We start from the raw sequence: 20550 nt of genomic DNA, 5'->3' as shown, positions 1-20550 counted from the left end.
CCAGAAAATGGGTCGGGCACCGCAGGTCTTTATCGTGCCCTAATCAGGCCAGGCCGGGTCGGCCCGATGAACCAATCTGTCGGATCAAATATCGTCACGGATCCGATTCATTGAGATGTTGATGAATGACATTTACGTAATTCAAACATTATCCAAGGTTGCAAATAACAGCGTCTGTCATTTCTTTGTACAGCGCTGCATATAAATATCCACCGACCCAGAGTTAAAACCCTAATCTCAGTGCGGGGCTAGGGTGTGTTGGTTCGGTTAGCTCGGCGTCACAGATTTCCAGCGTTAGGGTTTCCCTTCACGGTTTGGATTTCCGGCGTATTCAGGCGTTTCGTGACGTAGATTTCGCGGTACGTAACTGTAGTTTTGATCGGTTTTATTAAAGAAATGGGAGAAAATATCCTTTCTATTTCGTCCGGAAACCTCATAGCGTGCGGAAACCGGCGAGGTTTTGGGCATCTTTTCGTCATATCTTTTGATTCATTCATCCTGTAAATTTATATAGAAGTTGGGATTTGGTTGGAAAACGATGATGTTACATCTTCTTTTGAATGAGTGCAAAAGTACGAGGAGGGCGAGAGGGAGGAGACTTGTTTATATACTTTCAATTGTAGTTTCCATTTCTAGCTGTTGCTGTTCGAAGGCGAATTTCGTTCTCGTGCCTGTGTGTCCATCTATGAAGATCTTGTTATTTATTTCATTGGGTCTTGTTGTTCTGATTCTTTTCATCTGTATTGTTGGATATCGCTTGTATTTCTTCACATGTTATTTTTTGGGATATTTGTCCGATGAGACTTTTAGGTTTATTGTTGGAGTATTGGACGATAACCTTCTTGTCAGGGTGTGTATTGCCTTCTTTTGCCGGTGTCATTTCCGCTTCTGTTAGGTTCTTTTACTTACTCTATTTTGATTGCGAACATACAAACTGTGTAGTTGCTAGCTCCAATACGTTAGTCTTCTTCACATATTGAAAGCTTCTATTTGTTCGATTGACTCTCAAGCAACAATCAGTTCGTTCCTGTTTTTCTCTTGTACTGGGAAAAATGCTGAAGGTTTTATAGAGCATCAGTAACACAATTCATGCAGAGCTCTTCTTTCAAAAATTCCCATCGTACAATACAAGCCTTTCTTTCGTGCATGCATTGGCAGAATCAAATATTTCTCTCTCTCTCTCTCTCTATATATATATATGTATATATCTATCTATCTCTGATTCTCTCTCTATATATGCTCTATGGGAATTTTGAAATACTTCTTCAATTTTGTTGAGGAATAAATGCTTGGCGTATATGTAGGAGCTCTTAGCCTCTTCTGTTCCTGCTTGTGTAAACCAACTAGGAGCCTTAAGAAATTTTGCTGAAACCTGTGTCCTCTTTTGTTCTTGCATTGAGTGAACCAAGACATTCTCTTTTTCATTTTACCAGGAATTTGATTGGTCCCTTTTCCACCATTCCATCTTGCTTATCTGGGAATCCCCTTAGCTTGAATGCAATTTTCATGGTTCTCTGTTTCTTTTGGTTGCTTCCGATGGAACACACATGCTGAAACCAGAAGGGTCATAGCTCTTCATATACAAAACAACGGTCGTTGCCTGGGTAATGCATGCAACACTATGTAGCCTATTTTACATGTGTTTCTTGTGTGCCCTCCATATTTCTCATACAATTTTCTTTTAACATTAGTTGTTATTATTTGCATTTTCATTACATATTTCTCTTTCCACTTCTGTGTTACATTTACTGATTTGGTCAAGGCTGCCAGCTGCATCTGTTTTTTCTGTTACTTGATTTGCCACTTTTATGCTATCCAATCAGCTATCCCTGGCTGTCTTGTACTAGTTGACATTTTATACTGGTTGGAGTGATTCTGTGATAATCCTACTCGATGTTGATTCACCTTTTGTTCCATGCAGGAGTCGTCTACTACCTAAAGTTTGTTCTGCCAGTATCATTTCTTGTTGCAAACCAAATGGTGGCTCGCCATAGTCATTACCTTGATAGGGTGTGATTGTTGAAGGATTTTCATCAGTTCAAGAATGGGCTTTGATAACGAGTGCATACCGAATATTCAATCACTTGCTGGAGAATATTTTTGCCCCGTTTGTCGTCAACTAGTTTATCCAAATGAAGCTATACAAACACAGTGTACTCATCTTTATTGCAAACCCTGTCTAACGTACATTGTTAGCACCACCAAAGCCTGCCCTTATGATGGCTATCTGGTCACAGAACCAGATTCAAAGGTATGGGCAAATGACGACTCATTGTTTATGTTTTCATCTTGTTTTGATTAGGCTGTATGGTTATCTTATGCACATTAAATGTTTGCAGCCCCTTATAGAATCCAACAAATCAGTTGCTGAGGCGATAGGACGTATACCAGTGTTTTGCCTCTATCACAGGAGCGGTTGCACGTGGCAGGGTTCCTTCTCTGACTGCACAACACATTGTACAAGTTGCCCTTATGGTTCTTCCCCTGTTGTGTGCAATAGGTGTGGGACACAAATTGTTCACCGGCAAGTTCAGGAACATGCCCAGAACTGCCCGGTGAGTTCACTGAGAATTTCAGAAGCCTTGTTAATCTGCTGTGCTGTTTGAGGAAATTCTTACTTCTGATCTCATTTACAGGGAACACAGCCTTTACAACAACATGAAAGTACTCAGGCTCAAGCTACACCTGCAGCAGTTGAACAGAACCAAGGTGCTGCACAAGCTGGTGCATCCACTGCCGAAGCTGCTGCTCAGACTGTCCAGGATCCGAGTCAGCCTACTATGAGTGTGCAACCTCAATCCGTTGCCTTGGTTCCAACCCCAGAGCAATGGTATCAGCAGTATCAACAATACTATCAACAATATCCACAGTATCAACAACATTTTCAGCAGTATGATCAATATCAACAACCTGTTCAGCAATATCAGCCACAACCACAGGCTTATCCACAACCTCAGCCACAACAGGTAGTGCAGGGACTGACCACTGCACAGCCATATTTACAGCCTCAACCTCATCCCCATGTTCAGCCTCAAGCACTTCCTCACCCACAACAGTCTCATGCACCGCTTCAATCTAATGCTCAAGCTCAAACACATGCACATGGGCAACCTCCTGCTCAACCCCAAGCACAATATGGCCAGGGAAGCCAAGTTCCTCATCAACAACCCCAGGTCCAACCGCAGTCACAGGCACAACAACAACCTCAGGCTCAGCCACAGATGCAGCCTCAAGCTTTGCAACAGGCGCAGGCCCAGCCCCAGCCCCAGGCACCGATGCAGCCGCAGCCACACCCCCAGTCACAGCCACAGCCTCAACTTCAGTCACAGCCTCAGCAGCAGTCACAGCCTCAGCCTCAGCAGCAGTCACAGCCTCAAGCCCAGCCTCATTTACTGCTGCAACCACAGATTTTGCCTCAGCACCATCCTCATCCCCATGCTCCTCAACCACATTCATATCCTCAGGCCCAAGTCCAGACTCATCAGCATTCTTATCCGCAACCTCAACCCTATGCCCATGTGCAGCAGGCACTTCCTCCTACACAAACTCAGACCCAGCCCCAGCCCCAGCCCCAGCCCCAGCCCCAGCCCCAGTTCCAGCATCAACAATTGCCCCACCCACAAGCCCAACCTCAACATCATCCACAATCCCATTTACATCCTCAGCATCAGCCACAGATGCAGCATCCTCCAGCAGACCCTTCTAGGATGGCTCAGGCAGTGACAGGTCATCAGTTGTATCCCCCTCATGGAATGCAGGCCCAGGTTCCACAGCCACAACATCAGCAGCAGGTTATCCCTGTACATCCACAACCACAAAATGCATCAGTTCAGCAGCATCCTGTGCAAATGCATGCTCAACAGCAGTCCTTAAACCCGCCTCTTCCTCATCAGATGCAAGTACCAAATCAATTTCCTCCCCAGAAGCTCCAGCCGCATCCTCCTCCAATGCAACCTCATGGACCTATGCAACACCAACAACAGCCAGCCATGCTACTGCCGCAGGCTCAATACCCACACACCCCTCCACAGCAGCAACCACATATGGGACCTCATCAGTCTGGCCAACCACTTCAAGGTCATCCTCACCCAGGCATGCAACCACCACCTCAGCTGCAGATTCCTCCACAACAGGTGCCTATGACACAGTACCATCAGCAGCCACAATCTCATTTGCATCATGCTCAGTCATATCCTGGGCAACCACCCAACATGGGGCATCATCAGCAACAGCAGCCTCCACAGCAACCTTTGCAAGCACAGCAATCTCTCCGTCCACAAGGCCCTTCTGTTATGCAGCAGCAACCTCCAGCACAGATTCCATTGCACCACAATGTGCCACCATCACAGGTTTTACCTCCACAACAGTTTGTGAGTGCTTCTCAGGGGGCTATTCCCCGACGACCCATGCAGAATCATGGAGTTCAACAGCAGCCCTTACAACAGACTCCTGGTGGACTCGCCCAGGGACAGGATGTACGTGCCTCTGTCAGGCCGATGCAGCCTAGTGCCAGCCAACAATTATCCTCGATTAAGAATATGTCAAGGACAAATGCTCCACTTGTACCTCAACAGCAACAAAATCCTTCTTTATTGCAACATTCTTCTAGTCGGCTCACTCTATCGACTGCTTCTTCTGGGTTACAGTCGGGGGCTAATCTTAATCGGCCTTTGACCAGTGCTACTTTGACACCAGCTGAGAAGAAACAAGATGCTGTACGGGATCAATTTAGTGAGTCTCCTGCTTTGCGTGTTAAGTCCGAGTCTCTTTTTGTGGATGGTATGGAAAGAGTTGAAGCAGATGCTAGACATGATGATTTTGAAGAGAATACAGTATCAAAATCCTTAAATGATGTGGAGTCATTGAATGATAAAGAGAAAAAAAGTAGTGAGGTTGGAGAGAGAAAAGTGGTATCTGCAGTGCCTTCTGTTTCTGAGGATTCTGATTCTTCTCCAAATCTTCGAAAGGATGCTGAGTTGGGTGAGCATGATGATCGCTCTCCAGTCCAGATTGTTGCCTTGAAGGATGATGCTTCTAGGGAGCTGTTAGAGCCTTCAGATAATGGTAATTTGGATGATACAATCGGAGGTCCTGATAGTGCCTCGAAGCATGATAAAAATGCTCAAGAAGAACAGGAAGGGCAAGATGTTCCTCTGGACAGGGAAACTTCTGAACAGGCAGTTGATTCCATTGAAGCAAAAGATGATAGTTTGCATGAAAAGAAGGATACTGAAGATATACAAAAATCTGAGCAGTGGCAGGACGCTAATGGGTGTATACATACTTTTGAAGGTTCCGAGAGAGGTCCACAATCGAACAAGCAAACTTCAGGCTCTCAGCCATGGGAGAATTCAGTTTGTGTACCACAAGCTTTTCCTGGACGTGACAGGAACGGTCATCCACCCATCAATCAGGGAACAGAAAGAAATAATCTTCAGACTTCACAGCAACATACTGTTGGAGGTCCTGATAGACATATCTTGCAACATCCTCAGCACATGATGGTCCCCATGCATGAACAGAAGGTATCACAGCCTGGTCTTCCGGAAAGAAATTTGCCTCCACTTTCTCACCAAGGCCCTGCCCCTGATGGAACCCGTGTAATAGGCCTTTCAGCTCGAGCAGAGCACAGCCAGATGCAAACAAATAACTTCATGCAGCCTGCCCATCCCATTCCTGCTCCCAATGAGAGGCACCCTCAGCCATTTTCTGTTAACCAGGGGCCTCCTTATGGGGCTATGCAGCGGCCTCCTTCACAACCCATGCCTCCTCCTGGCCTTAATCTAGATAGGAGATTTCACGGGCCACCGCAGCAGATGCAAACTCAAGGTCAGCTCCCACCAATTCATAGGCCTCAAGGATCTGGTCCATTGGAAAATCTCCCTCAACAAGGGCAGCAACAAATCACGCCTGACCATTTTCAGTCACTTGCTGTAAAGCAACAAGCTTTGCCGCATGGCTTCCTGAATAATGAACCCAATAATTTTCCTGGTGCACCACCGTTTGGCAGAGTGCAAAACATGGCTCCTCCACAGAAAAACTTTGACTTACCATCGATGCCGCCTCCGGATTACAGTCAAGGACATGCTTACCCTCCTCATGTTGCTGGCCCTAAATTTACTCCTGGAGATCCAGTTGGAGGACCACCCATGAGGCCACCACATCCTGGTCCTTTTGATTCTCCAGGCATGATCCCCTATGGTCCTGTGCGAGGTTCTGATGGTCAATTAGGTAGACCTCCTCCAAATGCAGTTGATCAGCCTGATGGCTTGCCAAATAGAAGGCCTGGAATTGTTGAAGGTTGGCAGCCAGACATACTTCAACCTTTATCAGCTGATTGCCCACCATTGGGCCAAGCTTCCGGTCTTCAGCCTGGAAATGGGCCTAATGGTTTGCATGGCCCTGCATTTCCACAGCCTTTGCCAGATGAAAGATTCAAGCCTCTTCCTGGGGAGAGGTTGAAGCCTTTGCAGGAAGAATTCAAGCCTTTGCCAGATGAGCGCTTCAGGCCTTTTCCCCATGATCCAGCCAAACGAACTATTGACCGGAAAGAGTTTGAGGAAGACCTTAAGAAATTTCTTCGGCCAAGTCATCTCGATGGAGAAAGGAGACCACAGTACGATGATTATTTCTCATCTTCACGGCATCAAGTTGGTCCATATTCATCTTCTATGAACTTTGACCATTCGAGGAATGCAGAAGGTGGGCTACACGGATTTGGCCGTGATTCTGGGCCTAAATCTGATGCTGCTGGAGTTCCACCAAGGCCATTTGGTTCATTTCCGGCTAACAGTGGAGGGTTGATGGAAATACCACCAGATATGGGAGACAGGTTCCGTCCTGCTGTTCATGGCGATAACCTTGACAGAAAAGCTGATCATGTTGCACCTAGGCCTGATTTTCTTAGACCCGTTCATGAGTTTGGTCGTCCTCGCCTTGATAGCCTGCCACCAGCAAGGAGTCCAGGAAGGGAATATAGTGGCCTGTCTGGGCGTTTCATTGGTGGATTACCTCATGTTGGTTCTGCTAGTCTTTCACACTCATTGGAGGATTTTGGTGGAAAAGAGGCACACGGTGTTAGTGAGGGAGCTAAGCCTTATAATCTCCCATCTGATGACATATCTAACAGTTTCCATGGCAGTAAAACACCAGCAGGTGCATTTGAAGGCAGGTTCCCATCATTTCCGTCATCTACTCTTGGTCTTGGGGCTATTAGTGAGTCGTTTGGTCCAGGTAAGTTGCCAGTCCACTTGAGACATGGTGATATCCCTGGCCATCTGCGAAGCGGTGAACCCATTGGTCCTGGCAATTTGTCTAGCCACTTACGGGGCGGTGAACCCATTGGTGGTTTGCCTAGCCATTCACGTTTTGGTGAGTCTGCTGGTCCACTAAACTTGCCTAGCCACTTGCGGATTTGTGATTCAGTTGGTCCGGGTGGCTTGCCCAGCCATTTACGATTTGGTGAGCCAATTCGTTCTGCTAATTTGCCTCATCTGAATATTGGCGAGCCTCTTGGTCCTGGTGCTGTACGGACTGGTGATCCAGGTTTCCCAATTCGTGGTGAAGGCAGTTATTACAATCCAGTAAGTAAAACTCTCTTATATTGCTTTGTTCTTTTTGTCGTGAACCTGCTGTAGCTTACTCATCTCTCTAAAACACGGACTATGCCTTCTCAGTTGTCACGTCAGCATGATATGAATCTCTTGGATCAACCAAGAAAGAGGAAACCTGGCAGCATGGGATGGTGCCGCATCTGTCAAATCGACTGTGAAACCGTGGAGGGTTTGGACCTGCATTCCCAAACACGAGAGCATCAAAAGATGGCTATGGATATGGTGATGAGTATCAAACAAGATACTGCAAAGAAACAAAAGCGGTGAGGGCTCTTTAAAATTTGTTTCTGCCATCTCTGAACTGATGAAATGTTCCCTGTAACTTCCAGGTTCCAGCCTATGTCACACGGACTCGGCTAGGGGGTCAACGCACCCGCGTCGACATGCCCCGACACGGGTGCGGACACGGATGCGGCTTCGGACACGGTCAACACAACGGGACTGAGTTCGTCCATATTTTGGAATCGGTCAACTTTGACCGAGTCTATTTTTGTCCATTTTAGGGCAAAAAAAGGGAAAAATTGATTATATATATATATAGCCGAGTCTTATTATTGTTATATATATAGCGGTGTCCCCTAATGGGCACAACTTTGACCGAGTCTTATTATTGTTATATATATATATATATATATATATATATATATATATATATATATATATATATATATATATATATATATATATATATATATATATATATATATATATATATATATAGCCGAGTCCCCGTGTCCAAATTTTTTGAAATTGCGCCGCGCCCGTGCCCACACCCATGTGACATAGCTTCCAGACCTCTGAGTAATACTTTCTTTGCTTAGAAGTTGTTTCTCCTTTTCTGCAGGTCGTCTGAAGATCATATGCTGCAAGACGATACGATCAAGTCTAAAAAATCCAGTTTTGAGGGTCGTGGTAACAGGAAGTGAAACAATGATACTGTCTACCGAATTCTATATCATTGTAATTGAAAACTGTTTTAACAGTTTTTTGGTTATTTAACCCCTGTCATTGCTTCTCCATTTCCCTGCTTTTGTTGTCGGGATTTTCTCCTGCCCCCTGGCCAGCCTGTTTCTGGCCACCTTTTGGTGTCCACTATGAATGTTTTTTGGGGCTTACTTTGTTTATTTTCTTTGCATTGCAGCTTCCTCTCCTTGGTCGGCCTAACATTTTGTGGAGATGGGTTGTTGATATTCAAGTTCCCAGATTGCTTTTGGTTATCTCAGCATCGTGAGTTCTTTAGCTTGTAGTCGGATAATTCACATAGTTATGGTCCATGATGGTGTTGATAATTGGATGGCAAATGCTTGAAGAGAACTTCTTACAGTGGACATTTTAGGGGGCCACAGAAAATACTTCCTTGCTAAGTTGCTCATGGCGGTTTCTTCTGTTTCTGTTTTTGGTTATTGTTATATTTTAATGCTATTTTTGTTCAGATACTTTTTTTTGTATGTCTTTGCTGTTATTCTGTTGACATCGAACATGAAAGTCTAGACTGTTCCATTGGTTTTCAGGACTTGGTTTCTCCTAACATAATCCTATTTCTTTCTAAAGGCGAAGATTTGATCCTTTTCTTGCTGACAAGAGCAAGCTTCTAAATTGTATATGCTCATGTTAGGCAGGACGTCATCGGTCCAGTTAAAGGGTTATTTTTATTCTTTCATCTGTCTCACATGCATGTCTATCACATTTTTGTCCCTTGTGCTTTATACCTGCTTTGTTGTGCTTTTTAATCTTAAGTTCATAACTATTCACTTCACAGTTTTACTTTCTGAGCTTGTCTTTTTTGATCCCTGATTGTTCTGAGGCTTCTGAGTTCACATCTTCCTCTCTTTTCTTCTACACCTATTTTCTGTGAATTGATCTATTCCGAGTGTAGATCCATGTCTCAAAGGTACTTTCTCTCCATTTCCCTTCTTTGTCATTTTACATTGTTCTATGGGAATACACAGAGGTAGTTGTATGCTGCAGCTAAGTCGTGGGCGCATGGTTTCAGATCATCTTGGGATATTCTTAAATGTGTCATGGTCTGGATAATCCTGTGTCATAAACAGTATTTGATTGGCAATGAGGAGAAATTAGTTCAGTTCTCCAATTTAACGACAGAAAAATGATTGATCAAATTTTATTGAGTCTGCAGTTACATTTATCAAAGAATTAGTCAAATGATTGAACAACCAGGGTTCATCTACCTAGGATAGTTGAAATTCACAAAGAATATCTAATGCTATGTGTTCAATAGAATCTATTTATCTAAAAGGTGGATATTCCTTGCCCAGAATCTGACAATTAATTGTCACCCGCTTTTGCAATATTTCATTGCTAAGCTGATGACCCTAAGCATTGAGTTGAGTCTGTTAATGTTCTCCAAGTTGGATTTACTGATTATCATGGACCTGGGTGAAGGTTGTATATCAACAATTTGTTGATTCTATTATGTAGTTAGATCAACTACTGTTGTGAGGTGATTATATGTTTGTCCTATTTAAGCAAAGCCTGTGTGTTGCCTTGTAAAAGGTGGAAGGACTGATTTTGGTCGCAGTGGATTTTTTCTTTCCCTTAGTTCAGTTGTATCTACAGTTCATGTTTGTGAACTGGAGAGAAGATTGCTCTTATTGATTTCTTTCATACTGACGTTGAAAAATTGTCTTATCTGTAATAAATTATAAAGATAAGAGATGCTCCTCCATTTTCCAGTCTCTGTTACCTGGTTTGTTGTTTCTTTGACTAGTTTGTCTCATGCTGGATGTTGTTTTTCTGCTGGTTTAACTGGGGGGAGTTCACAGTTATAGTAGTATAGATCATGTCTAAGACCACCATGAAAAATTGTCGATTTGGTGCCTTGTCTTTCATGTGGTAGAGATATCTTGATTGTTGCTTTAGGTTCAGCCTTGAGAATAAGCTATTCTGAATTGTTTATGGTTCTAGGTTGAACTCATTCTTGATAGGAATTTCATTCGGTATCAGGTCAGTTTCTCTAGAATTCCACTGGAGATTTGTCATCAGCTGCTCCTTTGTATGGAGAAGATCTCCTTTGATGATCCATGGCTGAATTAGTCGAAGTTGGACCTTCCAAGCTCTGTGTCGGCTAAAGCGTTTTATGACCATATTTTCAAGTCTTCCATCCATGTAGAGACCGCTTCAGTCTTTCTTCTGTTGTTTGTGGAGGCCATCGTGTGCGATAACTTTGATCCCTCATAGACTCAGGAGTTCATCTGTTTTTGGAATTCTGTGCAAGGAGATCCTGGGTTCCAGTTTTTTGTCACATGATTATTTTCTGAATCAACTGAGTGGAAATAGATCACTAGATGCCTTACTGCATATCGTTCTAAGTCACATGGACTCGGCTAAAAGGTCGATGCACCCGCGTCGACCGTACCCGACACGGGTGCAGCTTCGGACACGGGGCGGACACGGTCAACTAAGTGTCAGACTCGACCAACGCATTGGGGCCGAGTCCGTCCACATTTTGGACTCGGTCAACTTTGACTGAGTCTATTTTCGTATATTTTTAGGGCAAAAGACGTATAAAAACGAAAAAACAACTGATCTTCGATCGTCTTACTCCTTTATGTGTTATATTTTGGTAAGTTTGTGTTGTTACTTCAATAGAATTACTTTTTTTATTTTTGCTTTAAAATTTACAATCTTATATATATATATATATATATATAGCCGTGTTCCCGTGTCCAATTTTTTTTTAAAATTGCTCCGCACCCATGTCCGTGCCCGCACCCGCACCCGCACCCATGTGACATAGATATCATTGTGAACATGCAACTATTCCTTGGGGTTAGGCTGTCAGAAATGCATTATGACATTTTCTGGTTGAATGGAAATGTAACCTTTATTTGTGCCCATGATTCTCTACATGCTACAGCCTGGTCTATGATGTGACGGTGGGTACCGATACTTCAAGAACGAATATGACAGATAGAACTCATGTTCTGTCTGTTCTGTAACAACTGTACTAAGGCCAACATTTGTTTCGACTGTACAAGAAGCTGTGCTCCTTGTGTCCAATGTTTGTCTTACGTTGTGTGCGGACAACATGAACACACATGGATAATGGGTCGGATAACTTCGTTTTGGATCATACGACTCGATCCGCCCAACCATATGAGTGTTTTAAAATGTTCATTATGGATTTTAGCCCCGGATATAGATCTTGGATTGGATCTAAAAACCAAAAAATGTTTAAAATTTGAGTAATTTGAGAAAAAACAAGAATTGATATTTTTTTGATATATAAATGATTTAATCAATGTGATATTACACCTAATTATGAAAGTTTATCATAAAAATATCAAACACTAAAATCAAATTAACTATAAGAATCAATTATTAAATCCTATTAAATCATAAAACCTTAAAATGCAAGAAAATAAATCATAAATAAACCAAAAACCCTAAACTATAAGAAAATTAAACCATAAAATTAAATAAAAAGCCCTAATTTATACCCTAATCAAAGAAAAAAAAGTCATAATCAAATACAAGAAAAGCCCTAATCAAATTAACTATAAAAAGCTTTAATTAAAAAAATTGATTCAAAACCCTAATCATAAAAAATCAAATAAAAAGCCTTAAATAAAAAAAATTTGGTTCAAAACCCTATTCAGAAAAAATCAAATAAAAAGCCCTAATCAAATTAACTACAAAAGCCCTAATTTAAGAAATTTGATTCAAAGCCCTAATAAAAAAATCAAATAAAAAACCCTAATCAAATTCACTACAAAAGACCCTTATTTAAGAAATTTGATTCAAATCCCTAATCAATGGAAATCAAAGAAAAAATCCTAATCAATGAAAATAAATGAAAATCAAAGAATAAATCCTAATAAATGAAAATTAAAGAAACACTCCTAATCAATGGAAATCAAAGAAAAAAACCTAATCAAATCCCTAAGAACGAAGAACGTCTTCGCCTGCCGCCAGTGCCCTTGCTTGGCTGCTGCAAGGGGGGGGGGGAGAGTGAGAGAGACCCCCTCCACTTGTGTTTTTTTAACTTCATTGTTCCCCCCGTCTTGTTCTTTTTGTAACAGGTGGGAGGGGTGAAACATTGAAAGGGCGTTCCAGCACGTTCCGCCACGTCCAATGCTTGTTTCAACCATGGTTTTAAAACTCGCCGAGTCAACTTAGTGACTCGGCTCGACCCTCCAATGAGTCAACTCGGCAAGCTAAACTCGTTCTGCGAAAACTCGGCCTTGACTCGGCCTGACTCGGGTTGACTCGGGCGAGTTTTGGGCACTTTTTTTTTTTCATTTTTCAAAGTCTATGGGCATTTTTTTTCATATGTAAGTGTTCAGTTTTCAAAGAACAAATAGCATAATAACAATAGGCTTACCAACTTAATATAAAATCACAAAATTAGTAAAAGTCAATCAAATTTCACATGTCCATCATTCATTCCTTTTGGTAGCTCCAGGTAAGGAATCAAACCCAGTACCCCTCAATGAACATAGAGTGAATCCACTAATCTAGCTAACATAACTGATCCCTCATGCAACCATCTCTGAGACCTACACAATAGTTGGCAGCCAACCTGTTCAAAACCAATAGCATAAAATGCCCACATTTATCATTATAATATATATACATCACAACATTCTCATTATCCAAAGCTTATATGCATTTATGTGCAGATATATAAGGCATGGTCCAATTAACTCTACATCAGAAACACACTTACAAATATCATGATAAAGTTCAATGTTCCCAAAATTTTGCAAGGATTTTCTGAGGCCCTGCAGCACAACAGCTATGTCCATATATTCAGGATGTAAACCATGATCGAGCATGGCTATTAAAGTTCTTGAAGCTAGTAATTAAGTCATTCTTTATATATTGTCTTGAAAGACTTGCTCCTGCTCGTGTAGTTTCTTTAGTAAATGTGAGATTTGAATTAAGAGCAGTTTTACTCGATGTTATTTTACTTATTCATCAATTAAACTAGTAATGAAGTCATTCTACAAACCTTTATATGTTTAAATGACAATTTATATATTGTCTTTGTTTTAAAATCAAAAGTTAACAAAACCCGGTCCGAGTCACCGAGTTGACCCGCCGAGTCACGAGTCAATAAAGAACCAGTCGAGTTCCGAGTTACGGGTTTTAAAACCTTGGTTTCAACAAGCGTTCCCACTGTTCGTGCCGCCTGAAATCGGGCTGGGACAGTGGATCAAACATACCCTCATGGTACCTAGGCATGGATACAAGTGTTGGTGTTGGACATTGGTATAATGTGGTCAATCATGTTGAGGCTTAATGTCACAACTTTCGTCAGTTTGAAATTATAGTTATACAATATTTAGTTAAATGCCTCGACTAGGCACCGACTAGTCCGCCTAGTCAATCAGATGTAAGTAAAACACCTAGGCTTTGCAATTCCTAGGTGGGTACCTTAAAAGGTACCAATTTTGCCGACTAGGCACTAACTAAGGCACCTAGTGGGCGACTAAGCTGCCTCCTCCTAGTCACGAGGCCAATTTAGCCATTTATTATTCTTATATATTGTTATTTTTACGTGTGTGTGTGTTATTTGTTCTGTGAAATCATGAAAACATACTTAGTTATTATATTTATATATATGTGTGTGTGCTACTTTGCTTTTGGGATTTTTTCTATGAAGCATTGAAAGCTTGCACAGTTAATTTTAATTGATTATGTTTTTTATATTTGTGTGTTTGTTTCTAATGATTTTTTCTATAAATTCCTTCAAGCATGTTTAGTATTATGAATTATGTAATATGTTATTTATATATGTATGTGTTATTGTACTCATGTGAAAGGTTGAAAGCATATTTTGTTGATTATACTGAATATGTTATCAATAATTGAAATATATATATATATATATATATATATATATTTATTTATGTGTGTGTACAATTATATACATATATATTCTGGTTATGTATATTAATGTATTTTGTGAGAGCATGTGTAATTTTGTACTTGTGTAATGAAAACATCTTATTAGTAAAAGAATTAAATATATTTTTATGCCTAATGAGTGGAGGAAGAGTACTTTGGTGCCTCTATATAAGAATAAAGGTGATATACAAGATTGCACAAACTATCGTGGTATAAAACTCATGAGTCATGCTATGAAACTTTGGGAGAGGGTGATTGAGTCTATCGGAGAATCAATTTGGTTTTATGTCTGGAAGATCAACTATGGAAGCTATACATCTTCTTAGACAACTTATTGAGAGAAATAGAGAGAGTTATAAAGATTTGCATATGATTTTTATTGATTTGGAGAAAGCATACGATAGAGTACCTAGGGACGTTCTCTGGTGGACAATGATGAAGAAAGGTGTTTTTCTTAAGTACATTAGTATAATTAAAGATATGTATGAAGGAGTAGTAACCAGTGTCCGCACTTGTGGAGGGGTAACAACCAATTTTCCTATAACGGTTGGGTTATATCAAGGATCTGCTTTAAGCCCTTTCCTATTTGCTATAGTGATGGATGAGATTACGAGATCAATTCAAGAAAATGTGCCGTGGTGTATGTTGTTTGCTGATGATATTGTTTTGATTGATGAGTCTAGAGCTGGGGTTAATGCTAAGTTAGAATTATGGAGACAAACATTGGAAGCAAGAGGTTTTAAGTTGAGTAAGAGTAAGACAGAATACATGGAATGTCGGTTTAGTAAGCAACGAAGTAGTGATGGGAGTGTAGTGAAGCTTGGTGAGCAAGAAATACCGGTGGATGATTGTTTCAAATATTTGGGATCTATCATTCAAAAATATGGAGAAATTGATGGAGATGTAAATCATAGGATAAAGGTTGGGTGGATGAAATGGAAAAGTGCAACTGGAGTGTTATGCGATCGTAGAATGACATTGCTGTTGAAGGGAAAGTTTTATAGGACGACTATTAGGCCCGCTCTACTATATGGTACGGAATGTTGGGCTGCCAAGAGACATCATATTCAATAAATGAGTGTACCTGAGATGCGTATGCTGAGATGGATGTGTGGAAATACAATAAAAGATAAGATTCAGAACGAGGAGATACGTAAGAAGGTAGGCGTTGCACCCATTGAAAATAAGATGAGAGAGAATCGTTTACGGTGGTTTGGACATATTCGGCGAAGGCTTAATGATGCTCCAGTTAGAAGGATGGAGAAATGGGAAAATATATTAGTTAAAAGAGGTCGGGGTAGGCCTAGGAAGACATGGATGGAGGTGATAGGAAAGGATATGAATGCTTTGAACCTCACCGAGGACATGGCATTGGTTAGAAATGATTGGAGGAGAAGGATTCATGTGGAAGACCCAAAATGATTTTCTTTTTTGGTTCATATCGCCGACCCCAATTGTTTTGGGATGAAAGCGTAGTTGTTGTTGTTGTTGTATTTTTTTGTACTTTTTTATATTTTTAATTGGGGTACCGACTAGCCCCCCCCTTGTCCTCTAGTAGTCTTTTTAGGGGTCTACCGACTAGACACCGCCTAGCGCTTTTGACTACATAGGTTATACATGCACACGTGTTTGAATTATGTCACAATTCTGTCTTGGGAAAATCTTGTGATATTTTAAAGAACAGTATATTATATATATGTATATATGTATGTATATCATATATAATCCTAAAAAATAGGTTCCTAACTTCCTATCACATTAATCATGATAAGAAGACAATGCTTTCAAAAGTGATGTTTTGAGAAATTGTGTTTTTTAGAATTATATTTTCTTTTGCAATATTGCAATAAAATTGTGATATTTTCAAAATATCACCAATATCCATTACGTAGGTTTGATTTTTGAGCTACTGAGAGAGAGGGTAAAGCATTAGACATCGGTAAATAGGTCTCAAGTCAGTAATACAGTGCATAAGTCTAAAAATCAGTAAGATGCTAATACTTTATGTCTTGGCTTCTTTTGATGATTCAATTAAAAGCCTGAAGGTATATGTAACATGAAGGCATTAAAATGCTTTTAATATTAGACACAATTATCAAAAATGTCTTTAAACACAATGTCTAATAGCGAAAAGTTATTGAGTTCAACCAACGGGGGGCTTCACTTGTCTGGCAGGGGCAGTTAGTACACATCATCTTGTGTTGGGACGTTGTAAGTTAGAATCCCAAGTGGTATATGGTTGTATAACTGGTCTAACCCCAGCTTTCTCTGTCAAAAAATGGAAAGAAAAGTTATTAAGTTCATGAAGATCTAAAACATGGAGTGGTGTTGCCAACTATTAGACTTGGGCATGCCAGCCTATTTTGTATCCAGGTAACTTGGCTGATACTTGTGTAAGTTTGATTGACTTTGTTGGGAGAATGTTGCATTTGTTTAGATTTGTTGCTCGTTGATAGATTATATATTTATGTAGTTTTTTCGTGTCTTTGACTTCTGTGCTATTCATCGAAGGAGATAGGCACAGGGCTGTGAATAGACTGAGGAGGCTGGGTGTACCGGAACAAATGGATTAGTAGCATTTCTTTCGTATTTGTGTTGTTATTAAGTTGGGAAGATGGATGTTTTGGTGGAAACATATGAACTTCATGTAGACAGACCTCCTGCTCATTTTTTCCTGGGGTTGCTGTGAATTGGGAGTGCATGGTTTTGGTATGTGTCACCTGTCAAGTTTTGCGGTGTGGTGCCTAATGTAGGTGCAGTAGAGAAATAATGGTGGTCCAGACTCCAAACCTTCAAGGCATGACATGTGTATAGCTGTTAGTGGAAGAGTGCTTTAATACTTTGTTAAAGATCCATACTGTTGTCCAGACCTCTGCTTTTCCATTTTCTCTATTGTAGAGTGTGGTTGGTGCACTTGAACATCTGCTAAGTAATGACTTCTCTAGGAGAGGTTACTCATGGGCTACTATTATGTAATATGTGAAGAATGGCTGGGCAGATCATTTGGTTCCCTTTAGAAGAAGTTCATGGTTGAATTTCCATATTACTTTTCTTTGGAAGGAGTACATGGTTTAAGTTACCATAATTACTTGTTTCTTCATTGTCAATTATGGTGTTTGCAATCATTTTATTCAATGTATTGTGCAAACTAAGTTTGCTAGTATGTGGTTGCTTGTAATTGGAAAAATGCTGTGAGTGGAACTCATTGCAAAACTTTTTGGGGAATTCTTCTTTTTCAGGGAAACACCTGTCCTTGATCTAATTTTTATATCTGCATTATATAATCTTATGTTAACATACAGTTTTTCTGCAAATTGCGGAATATTCAAGTATAATTAGGAGTTTGTAACTTTGAAGGTTTATTCTTTTTGCTAGAAAAGACACTTCATAGTGACCAGCAATAATTTTAGTTCTAGTTTGCAAGCATAAAATCTGTGATATGGGAATACGTTTTGATGGTCATAGGACGGTGAGCACACTCAATGATATCGTTATACCTATTCTTGTACATTGCCTAGATGTTAACATACAATGACTCATGTATTGTTGAGGACAACATGTAATGTATTGGTATTAGGTTGGAAATGAAGAACCAAAAATAGGTGGTATAAGGTGAAAATAGGTAGAAATAAGCTCAGCAATACACATAAAGTGAAAATGAAGACATTTTGGAGTAACATCAAAGGAAATGAGTTTACCTTTGGTTTCCATACTTTAATACCTACTTCAATTTCATACAAATCTAACTCCTAGGGCTTGAATTTGAGGGTTAGAGGTAAAAAACATAGGTTGCTTAGGATGAAAATGGGTAGATTTGTGGTAAATCACACCTCCAGGGCTTGAATCTAGCAAAAATCCTAACTTTTGATATTGATTTGATCTAAAAAATAAACGGGTTAGCTATGAAATGGGGTTTGGGGGGAGAGGTGGAAATGGGGTCATTTGGGGTCAAAATGACACCTAAAGGCTTAAAAAGGGTCATCCTGAAGTGTCCAATCACCACTTTTCTAGCGTTAGAAAAGCTAGAAAATAGTTGACTCATACAATACGCGGTGTGTCGTATGATATAGGACAATACACCCCTGTAACGTATGAAACAGCAGTCTGATATGGACCAATAATCTTAAAAAATACGACATATGCTTTATATCGTATTGATTCATGCATCGGTACAGTGACACATCTTATTGTATGGTGTGGCACAATGCGATAATCTTTCCTTGTTTTTTTGAAATTTTGGAGTGAGATGGCCTCCAATTACCCATGTTATGAAAAACCTAAATTAAGATAACAGGGCACCAGTCCACACCCGTGTCGCACCCGCACCCATGCGGGCGTGACACAACTTCCTTTGTGTCAGGTGAAGTCAACCACACTGAGGTCCATTTTTGTCCAAAAGTAGATTCGGTTAACCCTAACCAAGTTCAGTTATTATCTATATTATGTATATAAATACATAAGTGCACACACATACACGTAGTGTTAACTTAAAACTGTTAAAAATTATATATATATCCTCCCCGCACCCTCGCACCCAAGCTTTTTTAAAGTGCCGAATCGCCGCATCCGCACCCGCACCTATGTGACATAGATTTGAATAAGAAGGGAAGGGAAGGGAAGAAGATGATGGATTGGTTTTGTGCTTTGCATGGGTAGTGAAGGTGAAAATGCGGCATTTGCCTGGTATCTAATATCAACTCTTTCAATGCGCACTGTAATAGGAAGATCTCAGATTTGGTCTACAGATGATGGATATCTGACTGGTACTGCTGTATGCTAATAATCTGCCGCAAGGTCCAACATAATATTCAACATTGCATAACAAAAATGCATTACGAAAGGTTTAATGAATTGCCTCATTAACCATGTATTATGTCTGGGTTAGAATCCTGATTCCTGAGCAATGGATATGCTTTAAAGTTGTTTTTGCTTATAACAAAGCGAGGTATAATACACATCACTTAGGCACTGAGGTGAACATCCCATGATTGAAATGCTGAATATTGTATGAACCTATATAAAAGTCCTAAACCTGAAAATACAAACTTGGGCAGTAAGGTTAAGCGTTTGTGTTCTTCGACAAATGGAGTATTCAGTACCCGAAGATGTTGCTGTTGTAGCTTGGAGTGGTGCACTTTTATTTGCAAGAATGGTGTTATTTGGATGTTTAATGAATGCCATGTATATCTGCTGGAAGGTTGTTGATTAAATTCAATTAGAGGGCCATGGCAACCGTTTTCCATCGAAAGATTAAAGAAAATACGATAATTAGCTTTTGTTGAGGAAATGCCGTAGTTCCTATTGTGTGTAATGTGTAATACCCTTTATTTGTATGTTTTTTTTATATAAATTATCGTATAGGCATATTACTGTAAACCAGCTTTTAACCCAGTACTCCACTATCTCTGTTTTGTCTTGTAGTGGCCTCTATGGGGGTCGACACCCCCTTTTTATCTTGTTGTAACCCTAATAGCTACTCAATGAAGTAACTCTTCCTCTCTCTTAAATATTATTCAACATGGTATTAGAGCCATTGAAGGACTGATAGAGAAGATTGGTGAAGGTGAGAAGTGGCTTCATAAGCTTGAGTAGAGGGCAGCTGAAGTGAGCATCGTGCATATGATTCTTCAGTTTTTTTTTTGCATTTGAGGGACATTAAGTATTATAGTTTGCGGGTTGAGTTGAAATGGAGAAAGAAGACACTATTCGGTTGACTTCGGTTAAGTTGGATGAAACAAACTATTATTTTTGGTCTAAATTTATGATAACCATCATTGATGGTAAAGGACTAGAGGAGGCTTTCTTGATAAACTGCAATGAAGCCCACACTTGGAGATACGAATTATGAGAATGTGGTTAAAGAATGGAAGATGAATAATGTGTGAAATGAAATGAAATGGGGATCTTCGAAACACGAGCTTAGATTAACAAGAGCAAGTGTCAAGAATGACACTAAAGCATAACCCTTAAAAAGGGTATAACTGGAAACAAAATAAAAATAAAAATGTATTCTTTATTGATATGAAAAACCAATTGCTTAAGAAGCATTGGAGTAAAATACAAG

The 20550-nt window shown here is 40.3% G+C and overlaps 1 protein-coding gene across 5 annotated transcripts in view; it reads left to right on the top strand.

Moving 5' to 3' along the window:
- The first annotated feature begins 230 nt into the window (after window positions 1-230).
- The window catches only part of LOC149839963 (uncharacterized), a 40198-nt gene continuing 19878 nt past the window's right edge, over window positions 231-20550 (top strand). For 4 of the 5 annotated variants that reach the window (XR_016431380.1, XR_016431379.1, XR_016431381.1 and 1 more), the window contains exons 1-7: window positions 231-359; window positions 1922-2251; window positions 2340-2555; window positions 2637-7583; window positions 7677-7876; window positions 8458-8573; window positions 8755-8840. Coding sequence is in view for 1 of the 5 variants with exons in the window: in XM_090002944.1 (XP_089859070.1) it covers window positions 2045-2251; window positions 2340-2555; window positions 2637-7583; window positions 7677-7876; window positions 8458-8539 (5652 nt within the window). In the remaining 4 variants the exon portion in view is untranslated. Of the gene's footprint in view, window positions 360-1921; window positions 2252-2339; window positions 2556-2636; window positions 7584-7676; window positions 7877-8457; window positions 8574-8754; window positions 9050-20550 lie in introns of those variants that run through there. The other variant, XM_090002944.1, reaches the window with a different exon arrangement.

This window comes from Nuphar pumila, chromosome 4 (assembly GCF_984573655.1).
Source record: "Nuphar pumila chromosome 4, dmNupPumi1.hap1.1, whole genome shotgun sequence".
In the NCBI taxonomy this organism is placed as follows: Eukaryota; Viridiplantae; Streptophyta; class Magnoliopsida; order Nymphaeales; family Nymphaeaceae; genus Nuphar; species Nuphar pumila.
Note: the sequence above shows the minus strand (reverse complement) of the source record. Positions and strands in the feature narration are given on the sequence as shown.